We start from the raw sequence: 24,598 nt of genomic DNA on the forward strand, positions 1-24,598 counted from the left end.
GCCCGGGAGTCCGGCCTCACATCCAACTCCCACTCAACATCTCTTGAATATTTATTTACTCAGCTCCAGCTTCATCTCCTGCTTTTCCCTCAAAATCTGCTCCTGCTGGAAGTCTCTCCACTGGGGTAAATTGTACCTCCACCTGTTCAGTTGCTCAAGCCTTGGAAATTCCAACTCCTTTCTCGTCCAGCTACATTTGATCCACCCACCAATCCCATCACGTCTACTTGCAAAAGACATCCAAAATTGCTGTTGCTTCTCACCACCTCCATCCATTCCTATCTCTCATCTCGACTATGGCAGCGACTTCATAGCTGGTCTCTCTCTCCCCACTACTGTCTATTCTCAACACAGCAGCCAAAGCCATCTTGTTGAAACTTGGTTCAGTGACCAGCACTGTGGTGCAGCTGGTAAAGCCATGCCTACAATGTCAACATCCCAAATGAGCACCTGTTTGAGTCCCAGCTGCTCCACCTCCAATCCAGCTCCCTGCTAATGCACCCGGGAAAGCAGCAGAGGATGATCCAAGTAGCTGGGTCCCTGCAACCCGCATGGGAGACCTGCATGGAGTTCTGGGCTTCTGGCTTCCGGCTGGGGCCATTGGGGGAGTGAGCCAGCAGATGGAAAATCTCTCTGTCACTCTGGCCTTGCCCACTACCCCCGAGGTCCTTTGGGCCTCCCCCCACCCCCCGCCCGCTCCTGTCCTTCACCCCATCCCACCCCTGGCTGCGCTCACCCCAGGCCCTCCGTCCACTTTGCCCCAGCCTTTCTGGCCTCCTCCCTCTCCCCTCCCACCAGTAAGTGGATTTTATCCCTGGAATGCAACATTGGGTTAACATGAAAATCCAGTGTAATAGAATGAAGGACAAGACCATACAATCCTTTAAAAGGTGCCAGGAAGGATTTGATAAAATCTAATACTTTTCATGATTAAAATACTCAACAAACTAAGAATAGGAAACTGCCTTAGCCTGATAGTGGAAAGCAACAAAAACCCCAGAGTTCATATCGGGCCTAATTGTGAAAGACAGTGCTTTCCCCTACAATCAGGAATAAGACAAGAATTGTTGCGATCCCCACTTCTTCCTTTTTTTAAAAGAGGTGATTAAGTTTATTTTTCCCAAAGAAACTGTTTATTTAATTTCATAAGTACAATTTTAAGAATATAGAGATTCTTCCCACAATACCCACCCTCCCACCCCAACTCCTCTTCCCTCTCCCATTCCTAGTCCCATTCTCCATTAAGAAAACAACAACAACAACAACAACAACAACAAAACAACAAGGTGTTCCTGGACAGTCAAGACAAGGGCTGTTCAAGTCATTGCTTCTCAAAGTGTCAATTTCACTTCTACAGATTTATCCCCACTTCTATTCCACATTGTACTAGACATACTGCTCAGGGCAGTTAGGCAAGAAAAAAGAAGCAAAATACCTCAACATTGGCAAGTAAGAAGTAAAATGATCACTGCTCCTAGATGACCTGATCTTGCATGTTCTCATAGAAAACTATGAGAACTGATAAATAACTTCAGTAAGGTTGCAGGATATGAGGTCAAATTGATTGCATTTATACTCAGTAGTAATGAACAATCTCAAAAAGGAATTACAATTCCATTTAAAATGGAACTAAAAGCTGGCGCCGCGGCTCACTAGGCTAATCCTCCGCCTTGCGGCGCCAGCACACTGGGTTCTAGTTGCGGTTGGGGCACCGGATTCTGTCCCGGTTGCCCCTCTTCCAGGCCAGTTCTCTGCTGTGGCCAGGGAGTGCAGTGGAGGATGGCCCAAGTGATTGGGCCCTGTACCCCATGGGAGACCAGGAGGGGCACTTGGCTCCTGCCTTCAGATCAGCGTGGTGCGCCGGTTGCGGCGGCCATTGGAGGGTGAACCAACAGCAAGGGAAGACCTTTCTCTCTGTCTCTCTCTCTCTCACTGTCCATTCTGCCTGTTAAAAAAAAAAAAAGGAACTAAAAACAATGAAATGCTAGAAGATAAATTGAATGAAGAAATTTGGAGGCACACATGGAAATCTACAAAAGTTAGGTTGAAGGGGCCGGTGCCGTGGCACACTAGGTTAATCCTCTGCCTGTGCCGCTGGCATCCCATATGGGTGCTGGTTCTGTCCCGGCTGCTCTTCCAGTCTAGCTCTCTGCTGTGGCCCGGGAGGGCAGTGGAGGATGGCCCAAGTGCTTGGGCCCTGCACCCCATGGGAGACCAGGAGAAGCACCTGGCTCCTGGCTTCAGATCAGCGTGGTGCGCTGGCCGCAGCAGCCATTGTGAGGTGAACCAACGGAAGGAAGACCTTTCTCTCTGTCTCTCTCTCTCACTGTCTGTAACTCTACTTGTCAAATAAATAAATAAAATCTTTAAACAAACACACAAACAAAAGTTAGGTTGAAGACCCAAATAAATGGAAAGACATCCGTGCTCGCAGGCTGGAACGCTCCAGTTGCTGATGTGTAGTGCTGTCTGAACTGCTGATCTGCAGTCGCCTCAGGGTGTGTGGAAATCCCAGAGGCTTTTTTTTTTGCAGAAATTGACAAGTTGATCCTAAAATTCATATGGAAATGAATGCAAGGGATCTAGATTTTCAAAACATTCTTTAAAGTTTTTTTTTTTTTTAATTTTTCAGGAGGACTTGTGTTTCGTGATTTCAGAATTGCTACAAATGATGATGATCAAAACTGGTGTGTGTGTAGACACCCAAGGGCACAGAACCGAGGGTCCAGAAGCAAACTTTTACCTTTGCAGCGAATGGAGTCTCTAGACAGTGCTGAGACAGCTCAGCGGGGAGGTGGCTGTCCTTTTAACAGATGGTGCTGGGACTACTGAATATCTACGTGCAAAAGAATGGAGCTGGATTCCCTGCCTCATACTGTAACCTAAACTGACGCAAATGGACCAGAGACCTGCATATCATAGCTAAAGCTAGTCAACTCTTAGAAGGAAACACAGAAGTTAAATTTTAATGATCCAGGATTAGACAATGGTTTCTTTTCTTTCTTTTCTTTTTTTTTTTTACAGGCAGAATGGACAGTGAGAGAGAGACAGAGAGAAAGGTCTTCCTTTTGCTGTTGGTTCACCCTCCAATGGCCGTCGCGGCTGGTGCACCACGCTGATCCAAAGGCAGGAGCCAGGTGCTTCTCCTGGTCTCCCATGGGGTGCAGGGCCCAAGCACTTGGGCCATCCTCCACTGTACTCCCTGGCCACAGCAAAGAGCTGGCCTGGAAGAGGGGCAACCGGGACAGAATCCGGCGCCCCGACCGGGACTAGAACCCGGTGTGCCGGCACCGCTAGGCAGAGGATTAGCCTAGTGAGCCGTGGCGCCGGCCAACAATGGTTTCTTAAGACATGATACCAAAGGCAAAGTGACAAGAGAAAACATCAATCAACTGGACTTTTAGCAAAATGAAAAACTTCTGTGTTTCAAAGGATGCTGAGAAGAAAGTGAGAAGTCACCCGCAGAATGAGAAGAAGTGTTCACAAACCACAGCTCAGTAGGGACTATCTAAGCTTTAGAAACAACAGGCAACACCCAGTTAAATACTTTTTAGAAGAGTTATTTATTTGAAAGAGAAACAGGGGGAAAAGGTCACACACACACACACAGATCATCAACTGGTTCACTCTCCAAATGGCCACAACGGCCACGGTTGGGCCAGGCCAAATCCAGGAGCCAGGAGCTTCTTCTAGGTCTCCCAAGGAGGTGGCAGGGGCTCACACGTCTGGGCCGTCTTCTGCTGCTTTTCTCGGGCCATTAGTGGGGAGCTGGATTGAAAGTGGAGCAACTGGGAAATGGACCGGCACCCACGCGGGATGCCGGCTTCGCAGGCCGCGGCTTTACCCGCTGCACCGTGACGCCAGCCCCTGGCCAAGTGTTTTGAGTAGACATTGCTACGAAGAGATCCGTGTGACACGTGGGTCTCCTGGGTCACTGAGCAGACGTGTGTGAGGGTTAGTTCTGTGTGTCAGCTTCGCTGGATCAAGGAGTACCTAGGAGCCTGGAGAGCACGGTGCTGACTGTCTCTGGGACTGGGTACGTGAAAGAGAAAGGGCTCGTTCAGCTCACAGCTCAGGAGGTGCAGGAGTGTGGTGCTGGCATCTGGTCTGCTCTGGTGAGGGCCTCACGGTGGACGCCATCTCGATATCGGGAGTCGGTGTGAGAGTCGTGGATGGCCCGCACATAACGGTTTCAGGGCAGGCGCCAGGCTCTCTTACAACTCCTTCTCGAGGGGACGAATCCAGTCTCAGGAGGCAGCACCCCCATGACCTAGCTGCTCTCCATTAGGCCCTGTGTCCTAAACGTCCCCTCACCCCAGCATGGCGCGCAGGGGCCTCTGGCCCGATCCACGTCCCGGCCGAGGCGTCCTGCACATGCCTCTGTCTGGGGGGGCCTTTCCTCTCACTCTGCACATGATGGCTCTTTCTTCTGCGAGGCCTCTGTGCACCCCCCGGCCAGCAGCCTGGGACAGCCTGGGACAGCCTGGCCTGTCTCTGTGCCACACCCAGGAAGGGCTGAACTTCACAGGCTGGAGCTCACTCTCCTCTTCTTACTCTGTTCACTGACTGCCACGGAAAAGGACAGGGGTTCGTGGGCACTGAAGCCCAGGGAAGTGACCTCACAGGTACGTGGGGGCTCCCTGAGGGCGTGGCTCACCCTGAATGGCCTGCTGCCCTTCCTGGCAAGCTCAAACAGGGGTGGAGGGAGGTAAGCGTTATCTTGGGGTCTAGTCCATTCCCTCGGACGTCGTGCTGGGCTGCTGAGCCAGGCAGAGCTGTGCCTACTTGGGGTCACTGGTTTCCCAAGCTCCCAGGGCAGATGGACAGACAACCAGAGCCATGAAGCTGAGTAGTTTTATTAGCAGCAGGGAGGACGCGTCACAAGCTCTCTGGGTCCAAGAGGGGGACTCAGGCCCAACTCTCCTGGCAGCCAGGGACTCCTGGGTAGGCGGCTCACTGGGGAGTGCTCTCTGCAGGAGACACAGGTGGGGACAAGGTGGGAGGTCAGTGTCGGCTGTGGTTCACTGCCAGGGACCCTAGTGCGCAAGCAGAGCCCCCTCCCCGCCTCTGCCCCCCCCCCCTCTGTAGGAAGGAATATGCAGGCCACAGCTGGTGGACAACACCCCAGGCTCCTAACCTTCGACTCCTCCGATACCTGGAGCTGTGCTGCACTCCCTCTCAGATCAGTGGCAAAGGTACAGGCTGGCCTGTGAGCCACCCAGGGCCAAGTCCCGCCTGCCACCTGCGTCCCCGAGTGCCCTTCACTCACCCACATCCACTCCTGAGCCCTGGGCCCTGCTGAAGGGACAGCCCTGCCTGGGGAGGGCTCAGGACACATACCTAGGATGGGTTCCAGATAGCGCATGGCGCAGCGGCTGAAGCAGCACTTCTTGTCGCCCCTGCACTCGATGTCGTTGGCACAGTCGCTCAGCTCCTCACACAACTGGGACAGCATTGGCGCCTGCACCCAGGGGCAGCGGCCAGCCTTGGGGGTAGGGACTGGGGAGAGACAGGCCTTTTCTGGTCACACCCTGTAACATGGGCCCCCCCAGACCTGACCCGCAAGACCCCACTGAGACAAGTTGAGCGCCGGGGGACCCCTGAGGTCAGCTGGGTCTCTGTGGCCTCCCTCTTGCTGGTCTCACCGCAGGACCTCCCGCAGCACTGGGGCATCCTGGAGCCCTCAGGGACCTGTGGGGTGGCACAGAGGCCTCGGGGCAGGTGGATGGGGCCCAGAGAGACTGCGCCATGGGGCAGGTGTGTGGGCTTCCGGAGAGGCCTGCAGTGTGGCTACGTTACCGATGATGGGGGTTCTGCAGGAGCCGCCGGCGGCGCTGGGACAGCACACGGTGCTGCCGAGACAGTCGTTGTCACTGAGGCAGAGCGTCTCCTCGGAAGAGCTGGGCTCGGGGCACATGACCTGCACTGCACACGGGGCAGGACGAGCAAGTGTGTGGGGGCCCGCAGCCCTGCCCCTCCCACCCCCAGGGCTCCTTGGAGGAGGGCGAGGACAGAACCGTGGGAGCCTGGCCCCCAGCAGCCCAGGAAGGAGGGCAAAACAAAACAAAACAAAACAAAACAAAACAAAAACCCGTGGCCAGAACTGCGATACGGCTGACAAAAGCGAGTGAAGTCAGCTGTGGAAGTGGGGACACAAGACACAGGTCCACTGCAGGAGCAGGCCAGTCAGGTCCTGGCCGGAGGTGACCAGTCCTTGGCCTGGCAGCTCGTGGCCCCCTGCGTGGGGACAGGGCGCTGGTTTCCTGCCACCCAGGACCCCCTCCCAAGGGTGAGCCTCCTCTGCTCCTCTCCTGGCCGGCTGTGTCCCTGTCACGGAGCCACCAAGGCCACGAGTCTTGGGTGGACTCTGGAGCAGATATGAGACAAGGGGACCCCTCCTGAGTGCGTCCCGGAGTGAGGAAGGCAGCTGGGCCTACCTGGAGCGATGAATTTGGGGGCCAGAGCGAGGGCCGCCTCCAGGGCGAGCAGGCCGAGGGCCAGGCTGATGAGACAGCGCATGGTGGCAGGTGGTAGGCTGGTGGTGGGCAGCAGGCAGGTGTCGGATGGTGTTCTGGGGCCCCGGGATGCATTTAAAGGTTGGAGCAGGAGGAGGAGCCTGGAGGGGTGCCAGGTTGGCGAGGCCTCAACTGGGCCAGGGGGCTTCCTCCTTGGACACGTGGAGAGGTCAGGCCAGGTTGGAGGAACGGCTGCGGTCATGGTTTCAAATGAAAGAAAAAAAAGTCCCCGGCAAGGTTGTCCATTTCCCTCCATGTTGGCCGGGATGCACATCTGCTAGGAAGACTGGGGGTGGGGGAGAGAAATCCTCCCCCCCCCCCCCCCGAGGGGTTGTACCCACGGCTCAGAGCCGGGAGAAGCAGCATGGGAGGCGGGTACCAAGTGCGGGCTGTCTCGTCGGCAAGTGTTTTTTTTTTTTTTTTTTTTTTTTTTTGTGTGTGTGTGTGTGTGTGTGTGTGTGTGGTTTTCTGGACTCTGTAAGCAAGAATGTGCTGCTTGCCACCTGTGGAGGGGCGAGGGGACAGGAGAAGCGGACTGCAGAGCCTGGGCCCCTGCCCTGGGGACCCCAGTGCAGGCTTGCCGACTGTGGAGGGGCGAGGGGACAGAAGGTCTCTTCTCGGAAGGCCCTCCTGTGCCCTGTGCCAGGGGAGCAGGTGCCACAGGGCAGGGGCGGATGTGCTGCTGGCCGTGTAGTTCCTGCACCCGCCCCCCCAGGACCCAGACAGGGAAGGGGCCATGGGGACTGCGGAGACCCCAGGGCAGGATGGCTGGGGGCCACAGCCCTGTCCAGCCAGCGACCCTGCTCCGGCCTCAGGCACAGAGCTCCTCGCAGCTTCCTGGGCCTCAGGCTGTGCCGTGGGGAGGCTCCAGCCCCAAATGTCCTTCCACAAAGCGTCCTTTGTGGGTTCCACAAAGGCACCCCTCGCAGCCCCAGGCTCGGGTAACTCTGTTCCAGCCCTGCAGCTGCCCACAGAGTCCTGGGCCTGGGCCTGGACTGGCCAGTGAGGGCTCTCAGACAGTGGGCTGGACACGGCGTGGCGAGGTTCACGGCTCTAAGTCCGAAAGATGCTTCCGTGGGCTGTTCCGCTCCCTGCGAAGGAGCAGAGGGGCTGTGGTTGGGCCTGCCCCTTCCTGCCCGAGCCAGGCTGGGCTGGGCGGCTCCCATCCTTCTCACTGGGGTGCTGGGCCCGAGGCCAGAGCTGACCCCGTCAGGAACCCCCTCCTCCTGCGCCTCCCGGAGCTCCTCCCAGGGTGTTCTTCCCAGGCATCTCCCATCTCCACTGGGCCCCCTGCTGCGGTTTTTGGGCTCCTTGTTCCACAAAGGGAAGAAAGTGCCTGCAAAGGAACCGAAATACAAGATTTTTTTATTTTATTTTTTGTTTTTCTCTCATCTCTGGACTCTGCTTATTGTGGTGCCTTTATAATGTTTCAATCTGAGCAAATAAAATTAAAATTTCCTATCATTAACATGAATCTTGGGGCTGGGTGACACCGTGGGTTAAGCTACCACTTGCAAAGCTGATGTCTCAGATTGGAGGGCAGCCTGAGTTCTGGCTGCTCTGCTCCTGACCCATCTCCCTGCCAATGTCCCTGGGAAAGCAGAGGTGGTTGGCCCAGGTGCTTGGGCCCCTGTCACTCACGTGGGAGACCCAGGTAGGGGTTCTGGCTTCAGCCTGGCCTAGCCCTGGATCTAGCGGCCATTTGGGGAGTGAACCAGCAAACGGAATGTATTTCTTTCTCTGTTACTCTGCTTTAAGTAAATAAAAAAAACAAAACAGTAGTCTTTTAAAAAAATTATTTATTTATTTGAAAGGCAAAGTTCCAGAGAGACAGAAGGAGAGAGAGAGAGAGCGAGAGAGCGAGCAAGCGAGCACAAGATCTTCCCTCTGCTGGTTCACTCCTCAGCGGTCAGAGCTGGGCCGATCCAAAGCCAGGAGCCAGGAGCTTCTTCTGACCTTGGACTTGGGTGCAGGGCCCGAGCGCACTGGGCCATCTGCTGCTGCTTTCTCAGGCCATCAGCAGGGAGATGGGTCGGAGCAGAGCGGCCAGGACTGGACCTGGTATCCATATGGGAAGCCGGCCGCCACACCGCAGCGCCAGTCCTGAAACACGAGTCTTGCCAGGCAATGCCAGTGTACATGCAAACCCGAGAGCATTGATTTCATTTCAGATTTTTGTTTCTAATTGACACATAATACTCGCACATACGCTCTGCAAGGCCCGCGTTGTGTGGGCCGGGTCTCAGCTCGCATGGGCACTGGTGTGCAGTTGTGGAAATGTGCGCAGAACCAACCCTGCTGGTTTTGTTCCGCTTACTTCTCCTCACTCCTTTCTTTTTACTGTTAGACTAACGTCTTGTTCCGAGGAATCCGCTTCCTCTCGAGCAGCTCCTCTTTTCCTGCTTAGTGGCCTGGTTTCCGGCTTGCGTCAAACTGGACTTTCCCTCGTTCCGTCCAAACTGCTGAGACCAGCGACCCGGCCTGCAGGGGTCGGCTTGCTTCCCGTGGCACTGGGTCCTAGGTGGGCTTTTGTAGCAATGGGGACGAAAAGTTGCTTCCCTTCTCTTTACTGAGACGTTTCACAGCCCTACAATTCACTCCCACAGTGGCCAGATCGGGGGTGGGGGGCACTCACTGAGCAGGGTCACTGCCCCTCTGTCTGCTTCCTGGACACTTCTCTCACCCTGGAAAGGAGCCTCACGGCCACCAGCAGTCACCGCCTGTTCCCTCTGCCCCCTCGTCTGGCAACGGCAACCCCCCGGCTCCGCCCCTTCCTGGCATTCCGTGTAAATGGACCGGTGCCGTGTGCCACGTGGCCTGCCTGCCTGGGTCCTTTTCCCCGGCACGATGCTGCCGAGGCTTGTCCTCACTCGAACAGGGCCTCACCTGAGTGTGTGGACCAACCCTCTTCCTTGGTGTGACACGGGCAGGTGCGCAGGTGTCTGAGCCGTAGGGGGTGTGTGTGGTGGCGCTGTCACTCCACCTCCCCGCAGCACAGGCCGGCTCCTTCTGCGTAACCGCAGCTCACACGGGGAAGAGGCAGCAGGAAGGGGCGGGGCAGGGCTCCCAGGCGGCTGGAGATTCTCAGAAGCCACCGTGTCCTGCGGTGACTCAGGTCTGCTGGGAGCGGGGGCCTCGCTCCATCTGGGTCTCCCCGCGACCCCTCGTGCCGCGTGGCCAGACTGCTGGGGCCGTGCGGGGCACTATGGTGCTGCTCTCTTGGGCGTGCTGTGTTCGCTGCACACTTCACTCACAACCCCCGAAGGGGGAATGAGTACGAAGCGCGAGGGGGGCAGCAGTGTCCGGCGCGGCTTGGGCCCCCGTGGCTGCACTGTCACCGGCATGCAGCCCCTCGTGCCCTCCCAGCCCCTCGGCTCCTGGTCCCTCCCTCTGCAGTCTCACAACCAGGGCCAGGCCTGCGCAGCCTCCTGCTCTCCCCAGCGGGCCTGGCTCTCCTGGTCCACACCTTGGTCCTCCCAGCTCCTGGGGGCCCAGCCCTTGCCCTCTCCTTCCTCCCATCTGTCCCCTGCCAGCTGCTGGCCTCACCCACGTGCCAGCCACAGGCAAGTGGTTGTGGACATTTTGCCAGATTCATGTCACCATTAAAGTCCTTTAAATTTCAAATATTGCGCCGGTTTAGGCCAAAGTGCTGCCGTATGAAGTTGGAACATTTCCTGTGGGCAGGTGTTTGGTGCAGAGGTTAAGACTCTGCTTGTGACCCGGGCGTCCCACCTTTCGAGTCCCGGCTGTGCCCAGACTCCAGCTTCCCGTTAGCACACACCTTGGGGCAGCTGCCCACCCGTGTGGGCCACCTGGGGAGAGCTCCTGGCTCCTGGCTTCTCCCTGCCCAGCGCTAGGTGTTGAGGGCATCTGGGGAGAACTGGTGAGAGGGAGCTCTTTGTCGTCTGTCTCCTTTGGCTCGACTGCTGCTCTGTGCTTGGGGACATGGCCCCTTCATGAACACCATCGCTGCTTCTCCCGCCCCTCTTGCCCACGTCCCCTGAGCCCTGCTGGGGTGGCCTCCCTGCACCCCTGCTGGGGTGGCCCCTTCACGCAGGCCCAGGGCTCTGCTGCGCCCCGCACGACCAGCTGTGGGCTCTCAGAGCCTCGGTGTCTTGTCTGCCGTCTGTCACCAGCATCGACCTGGGTTTCCTCTGGTGGTGTCGTCATCGTCTCCCTGGGAGTGGTCCCTGCAGGCCGGGGACCTGGGGGCCGGCCCTAACCCCGCTGTCCCTGCTGCCCTGTGCAGCCGTCTTCTGAGGCCCTCCTGGGTTTGCTGCTCCTGGTGGCTCTCCCCGGTCACTGCCCAGGAAGGGCCACTGTGGTGGCGGCCACCGCTGCAGCCGTCTTAGCACACCTGTCTGACCCCAGTGGGCAGTGTCTGCTCATCGGTTGTCGCATTTCTCCTCTACTGTGCGGGACGCAGGGCACTGGCGCCGGCCTCTTGTCCATCTTGCTGATCACCGGGTTCTCCCTCCTGTAGGATCTGATGGTGGGTGGGCAGGAGGGAGGAGGGAGGGGGTGGGAGGACGGTATCAGGGCCCCTCCCGTTGACTGTCCCTGCTGTGTCCCGTGTGACCTTTCTACTGGAGCCTGATCCCATCCCTGTCCAAGCCAGAATCTCTGAGGTTTCCCTGTGCCTGAGAGTGGAGCCCAAAGCCAGGTGTGGCAAGAAGGCCCGGAGGACCCAAGAGAGGACGAGCTGCCCCGTGGCCTTGCTGACGCTGGGACCTTGAGCATCTGTGACGTGGGTGACGTTGGTGCCTGCGGGCCTGGGTGCTGTGAGGCTTAGCGGAGGTTCTTCCAGAGAGCACGGGGCGCCTGGCACACGGGGTGAGCTGTTCTCTCCTAGTGCTCTGGGAGGCGACGGACGGGGCGCAGAGGGTGCTGGCCTGTCCCACTCCCTGGTCAAGGTGCACGTCACAGCCTTGACAGGATGGGAAACCACTCCCGGGAAGGAGCCTTGCCGTGGGGATCTGCAGGGTGGCCCCCGTGCGACAGCCACGGACCACGAAGGGGCCTCCGGGTCTAAGACCTCCCTGTAGGCCGCAGCCTGGATGCTGCAGATCGCCCTCTGTTTTTCTAGTTGGAGAAATAACGCACACACGCTCTAGGGACATGGACGACCCCGAAAGGCATAGGGAGAAGACAGCCTAGCAGCAGTGTCAGCGTGCTGGCCCCTTCCCACACGCTGCCTGCAGCACAGCTCTGCGCCGTGCGTGTGCGGCGTCTCCTCTCACATGTGGAGAGAGCAATGCAGCTTGCCCTGCGTGCCCCTGGGCTGCCTCGGGCGGCCAGTAGCTGTGGCTACTCCGAGTGCCGGCCCGTGCATTCCAGACTTCAGGGAGCAGCACGGTGGTGGTGAGGAGCCGTCGCTCCCCGGCAGTCTACGCTGTTCTCACTGTGTCCTCGGCTAGGCTGCACTTGGGCCTTGGACCTGAGGGTCCCTCGGGGCTCTATGGGGAAGGCGGGTGGGGAGGGCTGCTCTGCCTGCCGGGAGGGGCCAGGCCCCAGCACCCAGGGGTGGCTGCAGCCAGGAGAAGCTCTGTGCGACTGGGGGCAGGGGGTGGACGTCCCGTGCTGGCGGGACAAGCTGTTCAGGGCAGGTGCACGGCCGTGCGCAGAGCCCCGGGCGAGGCGAAGATGCCAGACGGTTCCAGGAAGGAGTGTGTTCCTTGGGCTCCTCGGCCCAGCAGCAGGGCCGCGGGGTTTGTCTTCTGCCCCGGGGAATGTTCCTTGGCCCTCGTGGGTCTGGCTTCAGCCCACCTCCTTCCGAGATGTCCTGGTTCCTTCACATCCCCAGAGCTCTGTGTGCCCAGGATTGAGGCGAGGCCGAGGGCAGCCAAGGCCCGGGGTCATCTGGACTCTCTGTCCCCGCCCTGTCCGTGGGGCCGGCTGGGATGGGGGAGGCCATGCCTGTCCCCGTGCTTGCCCGTCTCTTGTGGTGACCACCAGGTTGGTTACTCCCCAGCACTGAAAAGAGCCCGCCGCAGCTGGGGCAGGGTGAGCAGGGCTAGAAGGGGTCTTCAGGGGTCACGGGCAGGAGGAGGGGTGTCTGGGGGAGAGTCAAGTCCACAGCACTGCAGTGGGAGAGGGCTGGGGCCACGGAGCCTGGGGGATGGGGTGAGCAGAGTCAGGGGTGCAGGGGTGGTGGGGAGGAGAGAGACAGGGGTCTGTCCTATCTGGAAGGGGGAGGGCCTGGACGCAGCAGGACAGTGTCCTAGGATGAAGGGACATGAGACAATGCACCTGGGTCTCCTGGGGCTGAGACAGGAGAGGCTGAGCCAGGCTGTAGGGCAGGGCAGGCGGGAGTGGCTTGGCCTCTGGTGTCCCCATAAACTGTATTCCAAGCTGCCACCCTTGTCCCTCAGAGAGCCTGCCCTGGCCTGAGAGACCCCATCATTCAGGGGTGGGATCCATGAAGGCCAGTGTGGGAGGAAACCGCCTAGGGCCACACCCAGCCCAGGGGATGGATCTGGGCAGCAGGGGGCCAGCCCTCCACGCTGCTCCATCTTCGAGCAGGTGCCCAGTGGTGGGAGTCATGGTACAATGGGTTAAGCCACCACTTGAATGCCTGTGTCCCGTATTAGAGTGCAGGTTGCTGGCTTGCTCCACTTCCCATCCAGCTCCCTGCTAAGGCACCTGGGAAAGGCAGCGGAGGATGGCCCAGGTACTTGGGTCCTGTCACCCATGTGGGAGACCCTGATGGAGTTCCTGGCTCCTGGCTTCAACCTGGCCCAGCCCTGCTTGTTGTGGGCATTCCATGGCTGGAACCGGCGGATGGAAGATCTCTCTCTAGTCTTTCCCTCTCTCTCTCTCTCGCTTTCATCTTCCTCTCTCTCTCTCTCCCCCTCTGCCTTTCAAATAAACATATAATCTTTAAAAAGTTTATAAAAAAAGAAAAGGGGCCCAAATTGTCTCACACTCCCGTACCCCGCTGGGCTGCACAGGGCGAGGGCAGGGTTGTGGGAGGCGCGGGGGAGATGTCCGACGTCTCCATCCTGCCGAGGCTGAGCCGGGTCCTGGCCCTGCTGGAAGTAAGCCCGCTCCCCGCACACAGGGCACTTTTTCAGTCTAGCCGCCGCTCGGGACATCCCGACTCATTATTTTATTATTTATTTTTTTGTTAAAGAATTGGGAGACTTTCCATTAAAATCCAGCTCTCTGGTGTGGGCCAAGCAAAGAGCACACTCGGGAGTAAACCGGGCCTGTTTACCCAGAGCTGCTGCAGGCGCCCCCGCCTGGGTGTGGCTGGGGGTGGGGGTGGGGGAGGGGGAGAGGGGGAGGCACCTGCACAGCGGCGGGGCTGGCTCCAGTGGGCCTGAGGAGGGAGACAGGGTTGGAGAGTCCCACGGACTGGTTAGGGGAGCGTGTTTGGCTCTCTCTGGTTGGTCCTGAGTTGAGTGGGAGAGCTGCCAGTTACTCACTGGGTCGTGGCCATTTGGGGCTGAGTGCTGCAGGGGTTACCGCTGGGCCTGGGGATCAGAGGCGGGAGAGAGCGCCCTGACTTCCGGGCAGGCTGGTGTGGATCGAGGATGAGTCCTGTTTCTGTGTGTGGTCTGGCCACGGCCCCTTTGATGTCCAGTCTCTCCCAGGTTCTCTGATAAGTGGGAGTCAGCCCTGGCTCGGGGATGGCGGCCGAGCCACTCAGGTCACCATTCCCGGGAGGGCGGCTTGGGACGCTGGACGATAGCAGCATCAGAGAGCTGGGAGGGCAGCAAGGACACGGGAGTGGGCGGCGGGGGCAGGCGGTCCGAGCAGCATGGGCCCCAAGGCCACCTCTAGGCCAGGGAGTCAGCTCAATGATGAGCTAGGCTCCTGGCCCGCCTCTTGGACAGCAGGGCCGGGGGCCAAGCCCAGCAAGGTGACACTGTGGGTGGTGCGTCTTCACGCTGGTGACGGTAACCTTGGGCGACTTTGGCTGGGCATCTCTGTGGCTGAGAGAGGGACAAGTGGCCCCCAGGTCCCAGGGCCAAGCCTTGGGTACCCCCGTTGGACGTTGGACGTGAGCCTGGACATCAGCTGTGGCTGCTTGGGGATCAGGCAGGAACCCAGGGCACAGGCACAAAGCCACAAAGCAGCTGACAGCCCCCTCTCCTGGCCGGTAGGAGTCACTGCTGCTTCTCTTCCAACCGCGGCTCCCTGGTGAGTTCAGATCCCAGCTCACAGGAGGACCCCAGCCCCAAGCCTCAGCCCAGCTGTCACCCTGTGACATGGCCCCGGCTTGCTCAGCCGCTGTGTGTCCTGTCGGAGGCTCTGGGTGCAGGAAAGCGACCTCTCTTTGCTGGGGGGTCTGTGGGAGCACACAGCACGGTGGTCTCTCCAGCCACCTGGGGGGGGGGCTCTCACCTGCACACCTGTCGCCAAGGGTGTGCCTGGCAGTGTTCTCTCCACTCTCCTGCCCCGCCCCTGCCGCTTCTTAGCTCATTTAGCAGACGGCGCCAGCTTGGGCGGTGGGAGCCCCTCGGGAGCCGTTCACCCTCTCTCGAGTGCTTCTTCTCCTGCTGGTCCACGAGGGTGTTCCAGACCCGTCTGCCATCTCCCTGCCTCCACCCTGGGTCTGGGGAGCCCAGCACCGGTTACTGGGGAATGGGGCATGGGAGCCAAGATCTGGCACCGGATGGATTGCTGCTCCCGGGGGTCGCAGCAGCAGCAGCCAGACCAGGACACACGCACGTGTGTGCTCACCCGCGTGTCTGCACAGGGTGGTCCCCAGCTAGTGCAGATTCCGCGCTCGGAACTTGGCTCTGGCGCCTCTCTAAAGTAGCGTCAGGATTGCCCCCGCCATGGTCTGGCCGTGGCTTCAGTGTGTCCGCGCGAGACCCCTGTGCTGGAAGCCTGGGTCCCAGTGTGGTGACACCACGCTGTGGTGCAGCCGGGGGGGCTACCGGGGGCTGAACCCACGGGGCTGCCGGGTTTTAGACCTTCAGCCTCCACAACCACGAGCTAAATAAACCCCTTTGCATTGTGAAGACACAGCCTCAGAGGACACCTGAGACGCTCGCCCAGACCCTGGGCTGTGTGTGTGTAACACCCTCACTGTGTGTGTGTGTGCGACACGCTCACTGGCTCTGAGTGTGTGTGTGTGTGAGAGAGAGAGCGAGCGAGCGAGATGCCCTCACCGGCTGCAGCGTAGCGTTTCGGTGGTTTCTTTGCCCTCAGCTGTCCAGCACCCGCCCAGATGCTGTTTTCTAGAACAACTGGGGCGGGTTCCGGGGTTAGCGGTGCAGCAGGCTCGCGGGCTGCCACTGCGTCTGCAGGCTTTGCTGGCTTTGGATGGGCGAGCGCTTCTCTGCTCAAGGAGCCATTGCAAAGCTCGCCAGGGGGCAGGTCCTCCACACCCTGCCCCCCCTGGTCCCCATCCCCTCTGCCCTGTTCCCACCGTCCCCCTGGGTGACGGCCCTGGCTTGGGTTCCTCCTGTTCTGTGTTTCGCACAGACGAGCAGATAATGGTGCATTTTCCTGCACCTCCCCACCCACTGGCAGCCGTTTGTCCCCGCTGAGCGTCTGTCCTGGAACCCGGCACGCAGCACGTGCACGTCCTCCTTCCACATCCGCTGCTGGTTAACCTCGGGCAGAAGACAAAAGACTGACAGCTCTGGGCCGGTGCCGCGGCTCACTAGGCTAATCCTCCACCTGTGGCACCGGCACACCGGGTTCTAGTCCCGGTCGGGGCGCCGGATTCTGTCCCGGTTGCCCCTCTTCCAGGCCAGCTCTCTGCTGTGGCCAGGGAGTGCAGTGGAGGATGGCCCAGGTACTTGGGCCCTGCACCCCATGGGAGACCAGGGGAAGTACCTGGCTCCTGCCATCCGATCAGCAGCGCACCGGCCGCGGTGGCCGTTGGAGGGTGAACCAACGGCAAAAAGGAAGATCTTTCTCTCTGTCTCTCTTACTGTCCACTCTGCCTGTCAAAAAAAAAAAAAAAAAAAAAAAAAAAAAAAAAAAAGAAAAAAGACTGACAGCTCTGTGCACTGAGACGCTAAAGGGCAAGAGCAGCAGCTCCGAGACAGCTGAGGAAATGAGCTGGGGCCCTTCCACATCGAGTGCCTGGGCCCTGACGCGCTCCGCCGCCGCCCCAGCTGCCTGCTCCTGTGCACCCTGGGAAATCGCAGGTGCCGGTGCAGGTGCTTGGGCACACCTGTCACTCCCGTGGGAGGCCCGGAAGGAGTTCCAGGCTACTGCCCGCTGCCTGGCCTTGTCCTGGCTGTCGTGGGCGTTTGGGGACTCAGCCAGAGGGCGGAAGCTGTCCCCTGTCTCTGCTGCTCTGTCTCTCCAGTAGATGAAAATAAACATTTAAACAAAGCAAGACAAACCAGGCGAAGCAAGGCCCCGTCTTTCAGGGGAATAACCGAGAGAATATGAAAGATCGTGGGGGGGGGGGGCTGAGTCCTCCGTCTGAGCGGCGGCTGCGGGGCCACACGTTGTCTGTCTGCCAGCTGGGAAGGGCAGCTTGCCCCCTTCCTGTGTGCGTCTGTGTTCCCACTGCCTGGCAGAACTGCGAGCAGGAGGCTGGTTTGCAGCCTGCAGAGCACCAGGCCCTGGAGCTGCATCCCCGGCAGATGCCCTCCCGGCCCCGTCTGCCCCAGGGCACCTGTGACTCCTCGCTTCCCAGACCCAGGGCCGAGTTGCCAGAGGTGTGCGAGCTGAGACGGGGTGGCCGGGGTACTCGTCCCCTGCTGGGCATGGTGCCGCCCCTGCTGCCCCCTCCGTGCCCCTCAGAGGCGCTCTCTCTTCCCACCCCTGGCCCCGTTGGCAAGGGCTCCTGCGTGAAAGCCGTGTCTGCTCTGTAACAGGCAGGGCCATCTGGCCCCGGGTGTCCAGCCCCCACACCTCCCTGGGGACTTGCACACAGTGAGGTGGCCTTTCTGCTGATGCCTCCCAGTCCAGGTCCCCGGTCCAGCGAGCGGGGGTCTCCATGACACCCACTCCGTTCATCTCCCGAAGCGGGAGCCACTCACTCTGACCCATGGCATCTACACTCAGCCTCTTAGCCCCTTAGGTGGGTGGCAAGGCCAGGAGCCAGCTAGCAAGGAGAGCTGAGGTCACCAGGCCCTCTGAAGCCCCACCTACCCCCTTTACCCCCTTCCCACCTTGCGCTGTGAAAAACTCCAGTTTCCACAAAACCATCACCCATAACTGGTAACTGCCAAAAATAACCATGCAGCAGCCAATGGCATCCCTGCCGTGACCTGGGGCCAACGGTGATCTCATTATCACAGAATCACCTTGGCCGACACTCCTACTCCCATGATGCACCTGAGGCCATGGCACTTCTGAGGTTTCCAAAAACAGGCAAGGAAAGGGGAGCTACTGAAAGTCTGCCCGAAGCCCCACCCACTATGAATGTTGACTTACCCCCCCAAACTCCGCCCTTGCGAATATTGAATTAAGCCCCCAAACTCCACCCCTATGACTATTGAATTAAGCCCCCAAAACTCCACCCCCTGTGAATACTGAATTAAACCCTGCCCCAGACACTACTCTGTTTGCCTCCAGACAGTATTTAGGGACAGCCCCGAACCGCACAGGGCAGCTCACTCTCCAGTGTGGATCTGTGCTGTGCATGCAAATGAGAGAGAGAGAGAGAGAGAGAGAGAGAGAGAGAGAGAACCAGGCTGAAGCCAGGAGCCTGGAACTCCATCCGGGTCTACCATGTGGGTGGCAGGAGCCCAAGTACTTGGGCCATCTTCTGCTACTTTCTCAGGCCGTTAGTGGGGAACTGGATCAGAAATGGAGCAGCTGGGATTTGAACTGGTGCCCATATGGGACGCTGGCATTGCAGGTGGCGGCTTAACCTGCTGTGCTACAACGCCAGCCCCAAGGATAATCTTTTCAGCAAATGGTGTTGGGATGATCAGAAATAACACTTGACGCTTACCATATGGTCCACAAACACACTCCTGGGCGCTTGTCCCAGAGGAAGAACGCTGATGTCCACACCAAAACCTGTGCACGGCTGTCCACTGCAGACTTACTCGTGAGAGATTAAAACTGGAAATGGCCCAGATGCTTCCCAGGCGAGGGGTTGAGTGGCCTGGTCCCGCCACACCGGGCCCTGTGGCAGTGGGAAGAGTGGCCCTGGGGACTGGCAGCAGCTTGGAAGGATTCCAAGGGCTTATGCTACACGAATACATGTCAGCTTCACGAGGTTCCATTTTAAAGCAGCCCTGGGGCTGCTACAACCAGCGCATCACTTAGAACAGCGGTGCCGGGGCCGGCGGCCCTGGGGACTGAGCTGAGCCCGTAGGGGAGAGGGGCGCCTGCCTGCAGGGGTCCCGGCTGCACCCGGCTCTGCTGCTGGGGCCCAGATTCCTCGCCTGTGAGTGGGGGTGTCCTGGACCTTGTGTGCCCCCCACCCCAGGGCTGGGGCCCTGCCTGAGGAGGGGCTGCCTTGTGGTGGCAGGTTGTGGGCACAGGGGAGTGGGGGCGTGGGGCCCTGAGGGCAGAGAGGGCCTTCGAGGCCCTGAGGTTAGAGGGGCCAGCAGCTGAGCCTGGTGGGGCCCATGTCCTCCATGTTCTCCAGGACCACGAAAGGCAGAGACGCACTGGGAGCACAGGGGCTGCAGAGCCACGGCCGAGCCCCGTGACCGCCCGCCACGGAGTCGTGGGGTGGCCGCTGGCCCAGCCCGCCGTGCGCTGGGGAGGAAGCCACCTTTCTTCGTGGATCTCAGGGGCAGCCCGGTGACCGGGCTCATCCGCATCCCAGAGACAGGAACAGGACGAGACCTCTGGAGAGACCCCGGAGCCGGGATCCCGAACAGCGCTGCCGGGTCTCAGTCCTCCTGCCCGCCTGGGGACGTCTCGCCGTGAGGCGCCCGCCTCGGGGACGCCTTACCGTGAGGCTCAGCGGTGTTGGGCTGCACATTAGGCAGAAGGCCCCGGGGCTGGGGCTCGGCCCCCCAGGCTGTCTGCCAGGGGGCACAGTGAGGTGGGAGCCCCGTGGGGGTGCTCAAGCGTGGCCACGGCGTCCAGCTGAGACCCAGGAAAGCACACAGCTGCCTGTCCACCAGCTGGGCCTCAGAGACAGGCGAGTGATGGACCCGCACAGCCGGAGTAGCTGGCACGGGCCGGACCCCGTGGGATCCGGGGTGGGCGGCCTCAGGCTGCCTGTAGGGGCTGTGAGCTCTGAGTCCCTCGGCCCCTCCCTCGGGGGCCACGGCAGGGCTGCCCAGCGTCCAAGCCGCCCTCTCCCCGCACCCCCAGCTTCTCCCCTCTCCTGGAAGTGGCAGCCTCCCTGGCTCAGCCCCGCCCCCTGCTGTCCGAGGGGCCTGGCGTGCTGGGTGGACGCTGCTCAGCCTCCTTCGGCTGAGGGAGCAGCAGCTTTGGCTTCAGGCCCGGTGGGTGGGGGATTCGGGGGCTGGGCCGATGGCCTTTGCCTGCCCGGATGGCTGGAGCTACCTGCTAGTCAGCTCCTGCACTCCCGGCTTCCAGCACTTGGGGGCAGCAGAGAGGAGGAGCTGACTGTTCACTGCATTTCATTCTAATTATTTAAATTTAAAAAGCTGTTAATTCAACTTTCAGGTATGTTTGTGACCACTTGGGTACAGGCAGGAGTCTACTTTTGCAATGTAAAATTTGTAAAATCTAAAGACAGATCAAAAGTTTCCATTTGAATTGAGTTTTTTTTTTTTTTAAGATTTATTTATTTGAAAGGCAGAATTATAGAGAAGAAGAGGCACAGAGAGAAAGAGAGAGGTCTTCCATCTGGTTACTTCCCAGATGGCCACAATGGCTGGAGCTAGGCCGATCCAAAGCCAGGAGCCAGGAGCTTCTTCCAGGTCTCCCACTCACGTGCACTTGGTCTTCCAGGTCTCCCAAGCACTTGGGCCATCTTCCACTGCTTCCCCAGGCCACAGCAGAGAGCTGGATCAGAAGTGGAGCAGCCAGGACTCCAATTGGCACCCACATGGGATGCTGGCGCTGCAGGCAGTAGCATTACCCGCTGCGCCACAGCATTGGCCCTAGAGACCAGTACCTCTTTTGTACCTCTTTCTTTTTTCTTTCTTTCTTTTTTTTTTTTTTTTTGACAGGCAGAGTGGACAGTGAGAAAAAGAGACAGAGAGAAAGGTCTTCCTTTTGCCGTTGGTTCACCCTTCAATGGCCGCCGCGGCCGGTGCACCACGCTGATCCGAAGGCAGGAGCCAGGTGCTTCTCCTGGTCTCCCATGGGGTGCAGGGCCCAAGCACTTGGGCCATCCTCCACTGCCCTCCTGGGCCACAGCAGAGAGCTGGCCTGGAAGAGGGGCAACCGGGACAGAATCCGGCACCCTGACCGGGACTAGAACCCGGTGTGCCGGCGCCACAAGGCGGAGGATTAGCCTAGTGAGCCGCAGCGCCGGCCCGAGACCAGTACCTCTTAAGAATACAGCTCCTTCTGGGTCTCCCACGCCAGAAGCACGCAGCCATCTTCTGCTGCTTCCCAAATGCGTTAGCAGGGAGCTGGATTGGAAGTAGAGCAGCCGAGGCTCAAACTGGCGCTCTGGTATGGGCACCAGTGTCTCTGTCACAATGCCAGCCCCATGAGTGGCCACTGCAGAGCCACGGCCTGGGACTGGCAATGCTTCAGGCCCGGGCGCCCCTGAGCCCAAGGCTGCTGAGCCACAGTGCTGTGTTCTCCCTACTGTCTGACCACTGTGGCAAGGGCTGGCACTGGGGGCGATGCAGTGGGGGTGCGGCACTTGGGGAGGGAGCAGGGGGCTGGCGCTGGGGGTGAGGGCAGGGTCTGGCCCTGCAGGGCACTGGGAGACCACAGGCTCCATCAGCCTGGGCTTTGGCTGCACCTCTTGCAGGAGAGAGTGAGGTGTTCTTTGAGGTTCTTCCCCCCGAAGATGGGCTTTCTGGCTGCACAGTTCCTTCCTTCCTCGCTGGCCCGGGACAGCACCGTGCTTAGTGCCATGCACCCTCTGACTCGTGGCCACTGTCCTGGCTGTTGTGTTTGACTTTATCTGGCCATTCACGTGTCACCTGGGGGAACCAGGGCCAGCAGGTCGGGGCAGGTCCTCTCTGGACCCAGGAGATTTCGCCTGGATGCACAAACACGTCTCCCACATGCATACTCACAAGCCACACCCATCACAGGCGCACAACACACAAACACCCACTCATCCACACACACCGCACTCCACGCACACACGGACACAGACCACGTGTCCCATATGCAAGAACCACACGCACACGCACAAACATCAGTGCACACGCACAGGCTCTCAGGAACACACGGTATGTGTGTAGGAAAATGACAAAACCGACTCAAGCACATGAGGACATACACTTGAAGCCGCTTTGTGGCAGGTGCCGTGGCTCAATAGGCTAATCCTCCACCTAGCAGCGCCGGCACAACGGGTTCTAGTCCCGGTTGTGGCACCAGATTCTGTCCCGGTTGCCCCTCTTCCAGGCCAGCTCTCTGCTGTGGCCAGGGAGTGCAGTGGAGGATTGGCCCAAGTGCTTGGGCCCTGCACCCCATGGGAGACCAGGAGAAGCACCTGGCTCCTGCCTTTGGATCAGTGCAGTGCTCTGGCTGCAGTGTGCCAACCGCGGCGGCCATTGGAGGGTGAACCAACGGCAAAGGAAGACCTTTCTCTCTGTCTCTCTCTCTCTCTCTTTCACTGTCCACTCTGCCTGTCAAAAAAAAAAAAAAAAAAAAAAAAGCCGCTTTGTATCAGTCAGGCTTTTGTTGCTGTCACAGCTCCCGAGGGCCGCTACTCAGGAGGAAGGCGGTATATCTGCTCGTGGTGTTGGAGGGGTACTGGCCAAGGTGAGGAAGGCCCCGTTGCTGCGTCTGCTGCGGTCAGAGGACGGCCATGACACAGTGTGTGCGGGAAGAACCCAGAGCGAGGCAGAAGCAGACACAGGAGTGTGTCAGCTGTGATTGCACCACTGGGCTTCACTCTGACACCCACCCTGCCCACCCTGCCCACCCTGGCCAGCCCAGCCCACCCTGGCCAGCCCAGCCCACCCTGGCCACCCTGCCCACCCTGGCCAGCCTGGCCAGCCCAGCCCACCCTGGCCACCCTGCCCACCCTGGCCAGCCCAGCCCACCCTGGCCAGCCTAGCCCACCCTAGCCGGCCCAGCCCACCCTGGCCAGCACAGCCCAACCTGCCCAGCCCAATGCAACCTGGCCAGTCCAGTCCAGCCCACCAAGCCCAGCCCAGCCTAGCTCAGCTCACCCTGCCCAGCCCACCCAACCTGCCCTGCCCAGCCCAGCCCACCCTGCCCACCCTGCCCAGCTCAGTCCACCAACCTGCCCAGCCCAGTCCACCAAGCCCAGCCCACACAACCTGTGCAGCCCACCCAGCCTAGCCCAACCTACCCAGCCCAGCCCAGTCCAACCTGCCCAACCCAATGCAACCTAGCCAGCCCAGTCCAGCCCACCAAGCCCAGCCCAGCCTAGCTCAGCCCAACCTGCCCAGCCCACCCAACCTGCCCTGCCCAGCCCAGCCCACCCTGCCCACCCTGCCCAGCTCAGTCCACCAACCTGCCCAGCCCAGTCCACCAAGCCCAGCCCACACAACCTGTGCAGCCCACCCAGCCTAGCCCAACCTACCCAGCCCAGCCCAGTCCAACCTGCCCAACCCAATGCAACCTAGCCAGCCCAGTCCAGCCCACCAAGCCCAGCCCAGCCTAGCTCAGCCCAACCTGCCCAGCCCACCCAGCCTAGCGCAGCCCAGCCCACCAAGTGCAGCCCACCCACCCTGCCCTGCCCAGCCCAGCCCATCCTGCCCACCCTGGCCAGCTCAGTCCACCCAACCTGCCCAGCCCAGTCCACCAAGTCCAGCCCACACAACCTGCGCAGCCCACCCAGCCTAGCCCAACCTACCCAGCCCAGCCCACCCAGGCCAGCCCAGTCCAACCTGTTCAGCCCAATGCAACCTAGCCAGCCCAGTCCAGCCCACTAAGCCCAGCCCAACCTGCCCAGCCAAGGGCAACCTGGCTAGCCCACCCAGCCCAGCCCACACAGCCCAATCTGGTCATTCCAGCCCAGCCCACCCAGCCCAACCTGCCCAGCCAAGGGCAACCTGGCCAGCCCCCCAGCCCAGCCCACGCAGCCCAACCGCTTCCCAAAGGCCCCAGCTCCACGCCCGGAGCAGCAGGAAGTTCCCCGCTCTCCCAGCTCTGGCAGCCTCAGGCTTTGGGGACCAGGCCCTCAACACGGGGTCTTGGGGGACACCCTTGCCAGCACCCAAGCCACAGCACCTCTCAGATCTTCCCAGACCCACTGACGGCCTCAATAACGTCTGGTGTTTTGCTCAAAGCATTTGCTGACAGATTTTACGAAGATGGAATTAAATGGAAATAAACTTGCTTTGTTTACTTGAAAAGGAAATGCAGGACAGGTGAACGGATAAACAAAATGTGGTGGCATCCACGCAGGAGCGCTCAGCCACCAGGGGAGGCAGTCGGGGTCGCTGTGCTAAGTCCCCGAGGACACACGCTCACTGGGGGTCCCCAGAGTGGTCAGAATCACAGAGGTAGAGTGGAGGGGTGGGTGCCGGGGCGGGAGGCGGGAGGGGACCTGGTGCTTAGTGGGAACGTGAGACGTTTCTCTGTGGCTGCGGCTGCCACCGCATGCTGGAAGCTTCGGAATCACACACGCGACCCGGCCAGGATGGGGGTGGGTGCGGGGCCCAGCAGCTGGGGCACTGGCACCCCGCCCCCGCCCCCGTCCGAGCTCCGGCTCCGGGTTCCAGCTTCCTGCTGAAGCACGCCCTGAGAGGCAGCGGGTGGCTCAGGTGGCGGGGTCCCTGCCCACCCCCTGGAAGACGGAGCTCCCGGCTCCTGGCTCAGCCCTATCATCGCGGGCATTTGGGGGTGAGCAGCAGATGAGCGCTGGCTCTGTCTACCTGTCTCTGTCTGTCTGTCTCTCTCTAGCTCTTGAGTAAATAAAAAAGTAGCATCATTAAGGTAGTATATTACGTTATGTGCCCAGCCAATTAAAAAACCAGGAGAGGTGGTAGAGGGCTGGGCTCTGAGACGGGACGGGGTGGGAAACAGTGGGGGCGGGGCAGGAGGCTCCCTTCCCCTGTATCCTCTGTCCTCTTCGGAGCGGGGCCCCTGCTGGAGCCCAGCGTGGGGTCGGGACCTCC

The 24,598-nt window shown here is 59.9% G+C and overlaps 1 protein-coding gene and 1 long non-coding RNA gene across 2 annotated transcripts; both read right to left on the reverse strand.

Moving 5' to 3' along the window:
* Positions 1-4,840: 4,840 nt before the first annotated feature.
* Positions 4,841-6,565, reverse strand: WAP (whey acidic protein). The gene is given in 4 exon segments (NM_001082390.2): positions 4,841-4,970; positions 5,341-5,499; positions 5,800-5,925; positions 6,438-6,565. Coding segments are annotated over 4 exon segments (384 nt in total). The 5' UTR covers positions 6,520-6,565; the 3' UTR covers positions 4,841-4,953.
* A 1,740-nt stretch (positions 6,566-8,305) lies between these two features.
* On the reverse strand, positions 8,306-9,526 carry LOC149121863 (uncharacterized). The gene is made up of 2 exons (XR_016222832.1): positions 9,402-9,526; positions 8,306-8,618 (listed from the first exon to the last, which is right to left on the reverse strand). It is a non-coding gene; the product is annotated as an uncharacterized LOC149121863 (long non-coding RNA).
* Between the last annotated feature and the right edge of the window lie 15,072 nt (positions 9,527-24,598).

Source organism: Oryctolagus cuniculus, chromosome 16, assembly GCF_051225735.1.
Source record: "Oryctolagus cuniculus isolate XC-2025 breed Fujian yellow rabbit chromosome 16, ASM5122573v1, whole genome shotgun sequence".
Taxonomy (NCBI): Eukaryota; Metazoa; Chordata; class Mammalia; order Lagomorpha; family Leporidae; genus Oryctolagus; species Oryctolagus cuniculus.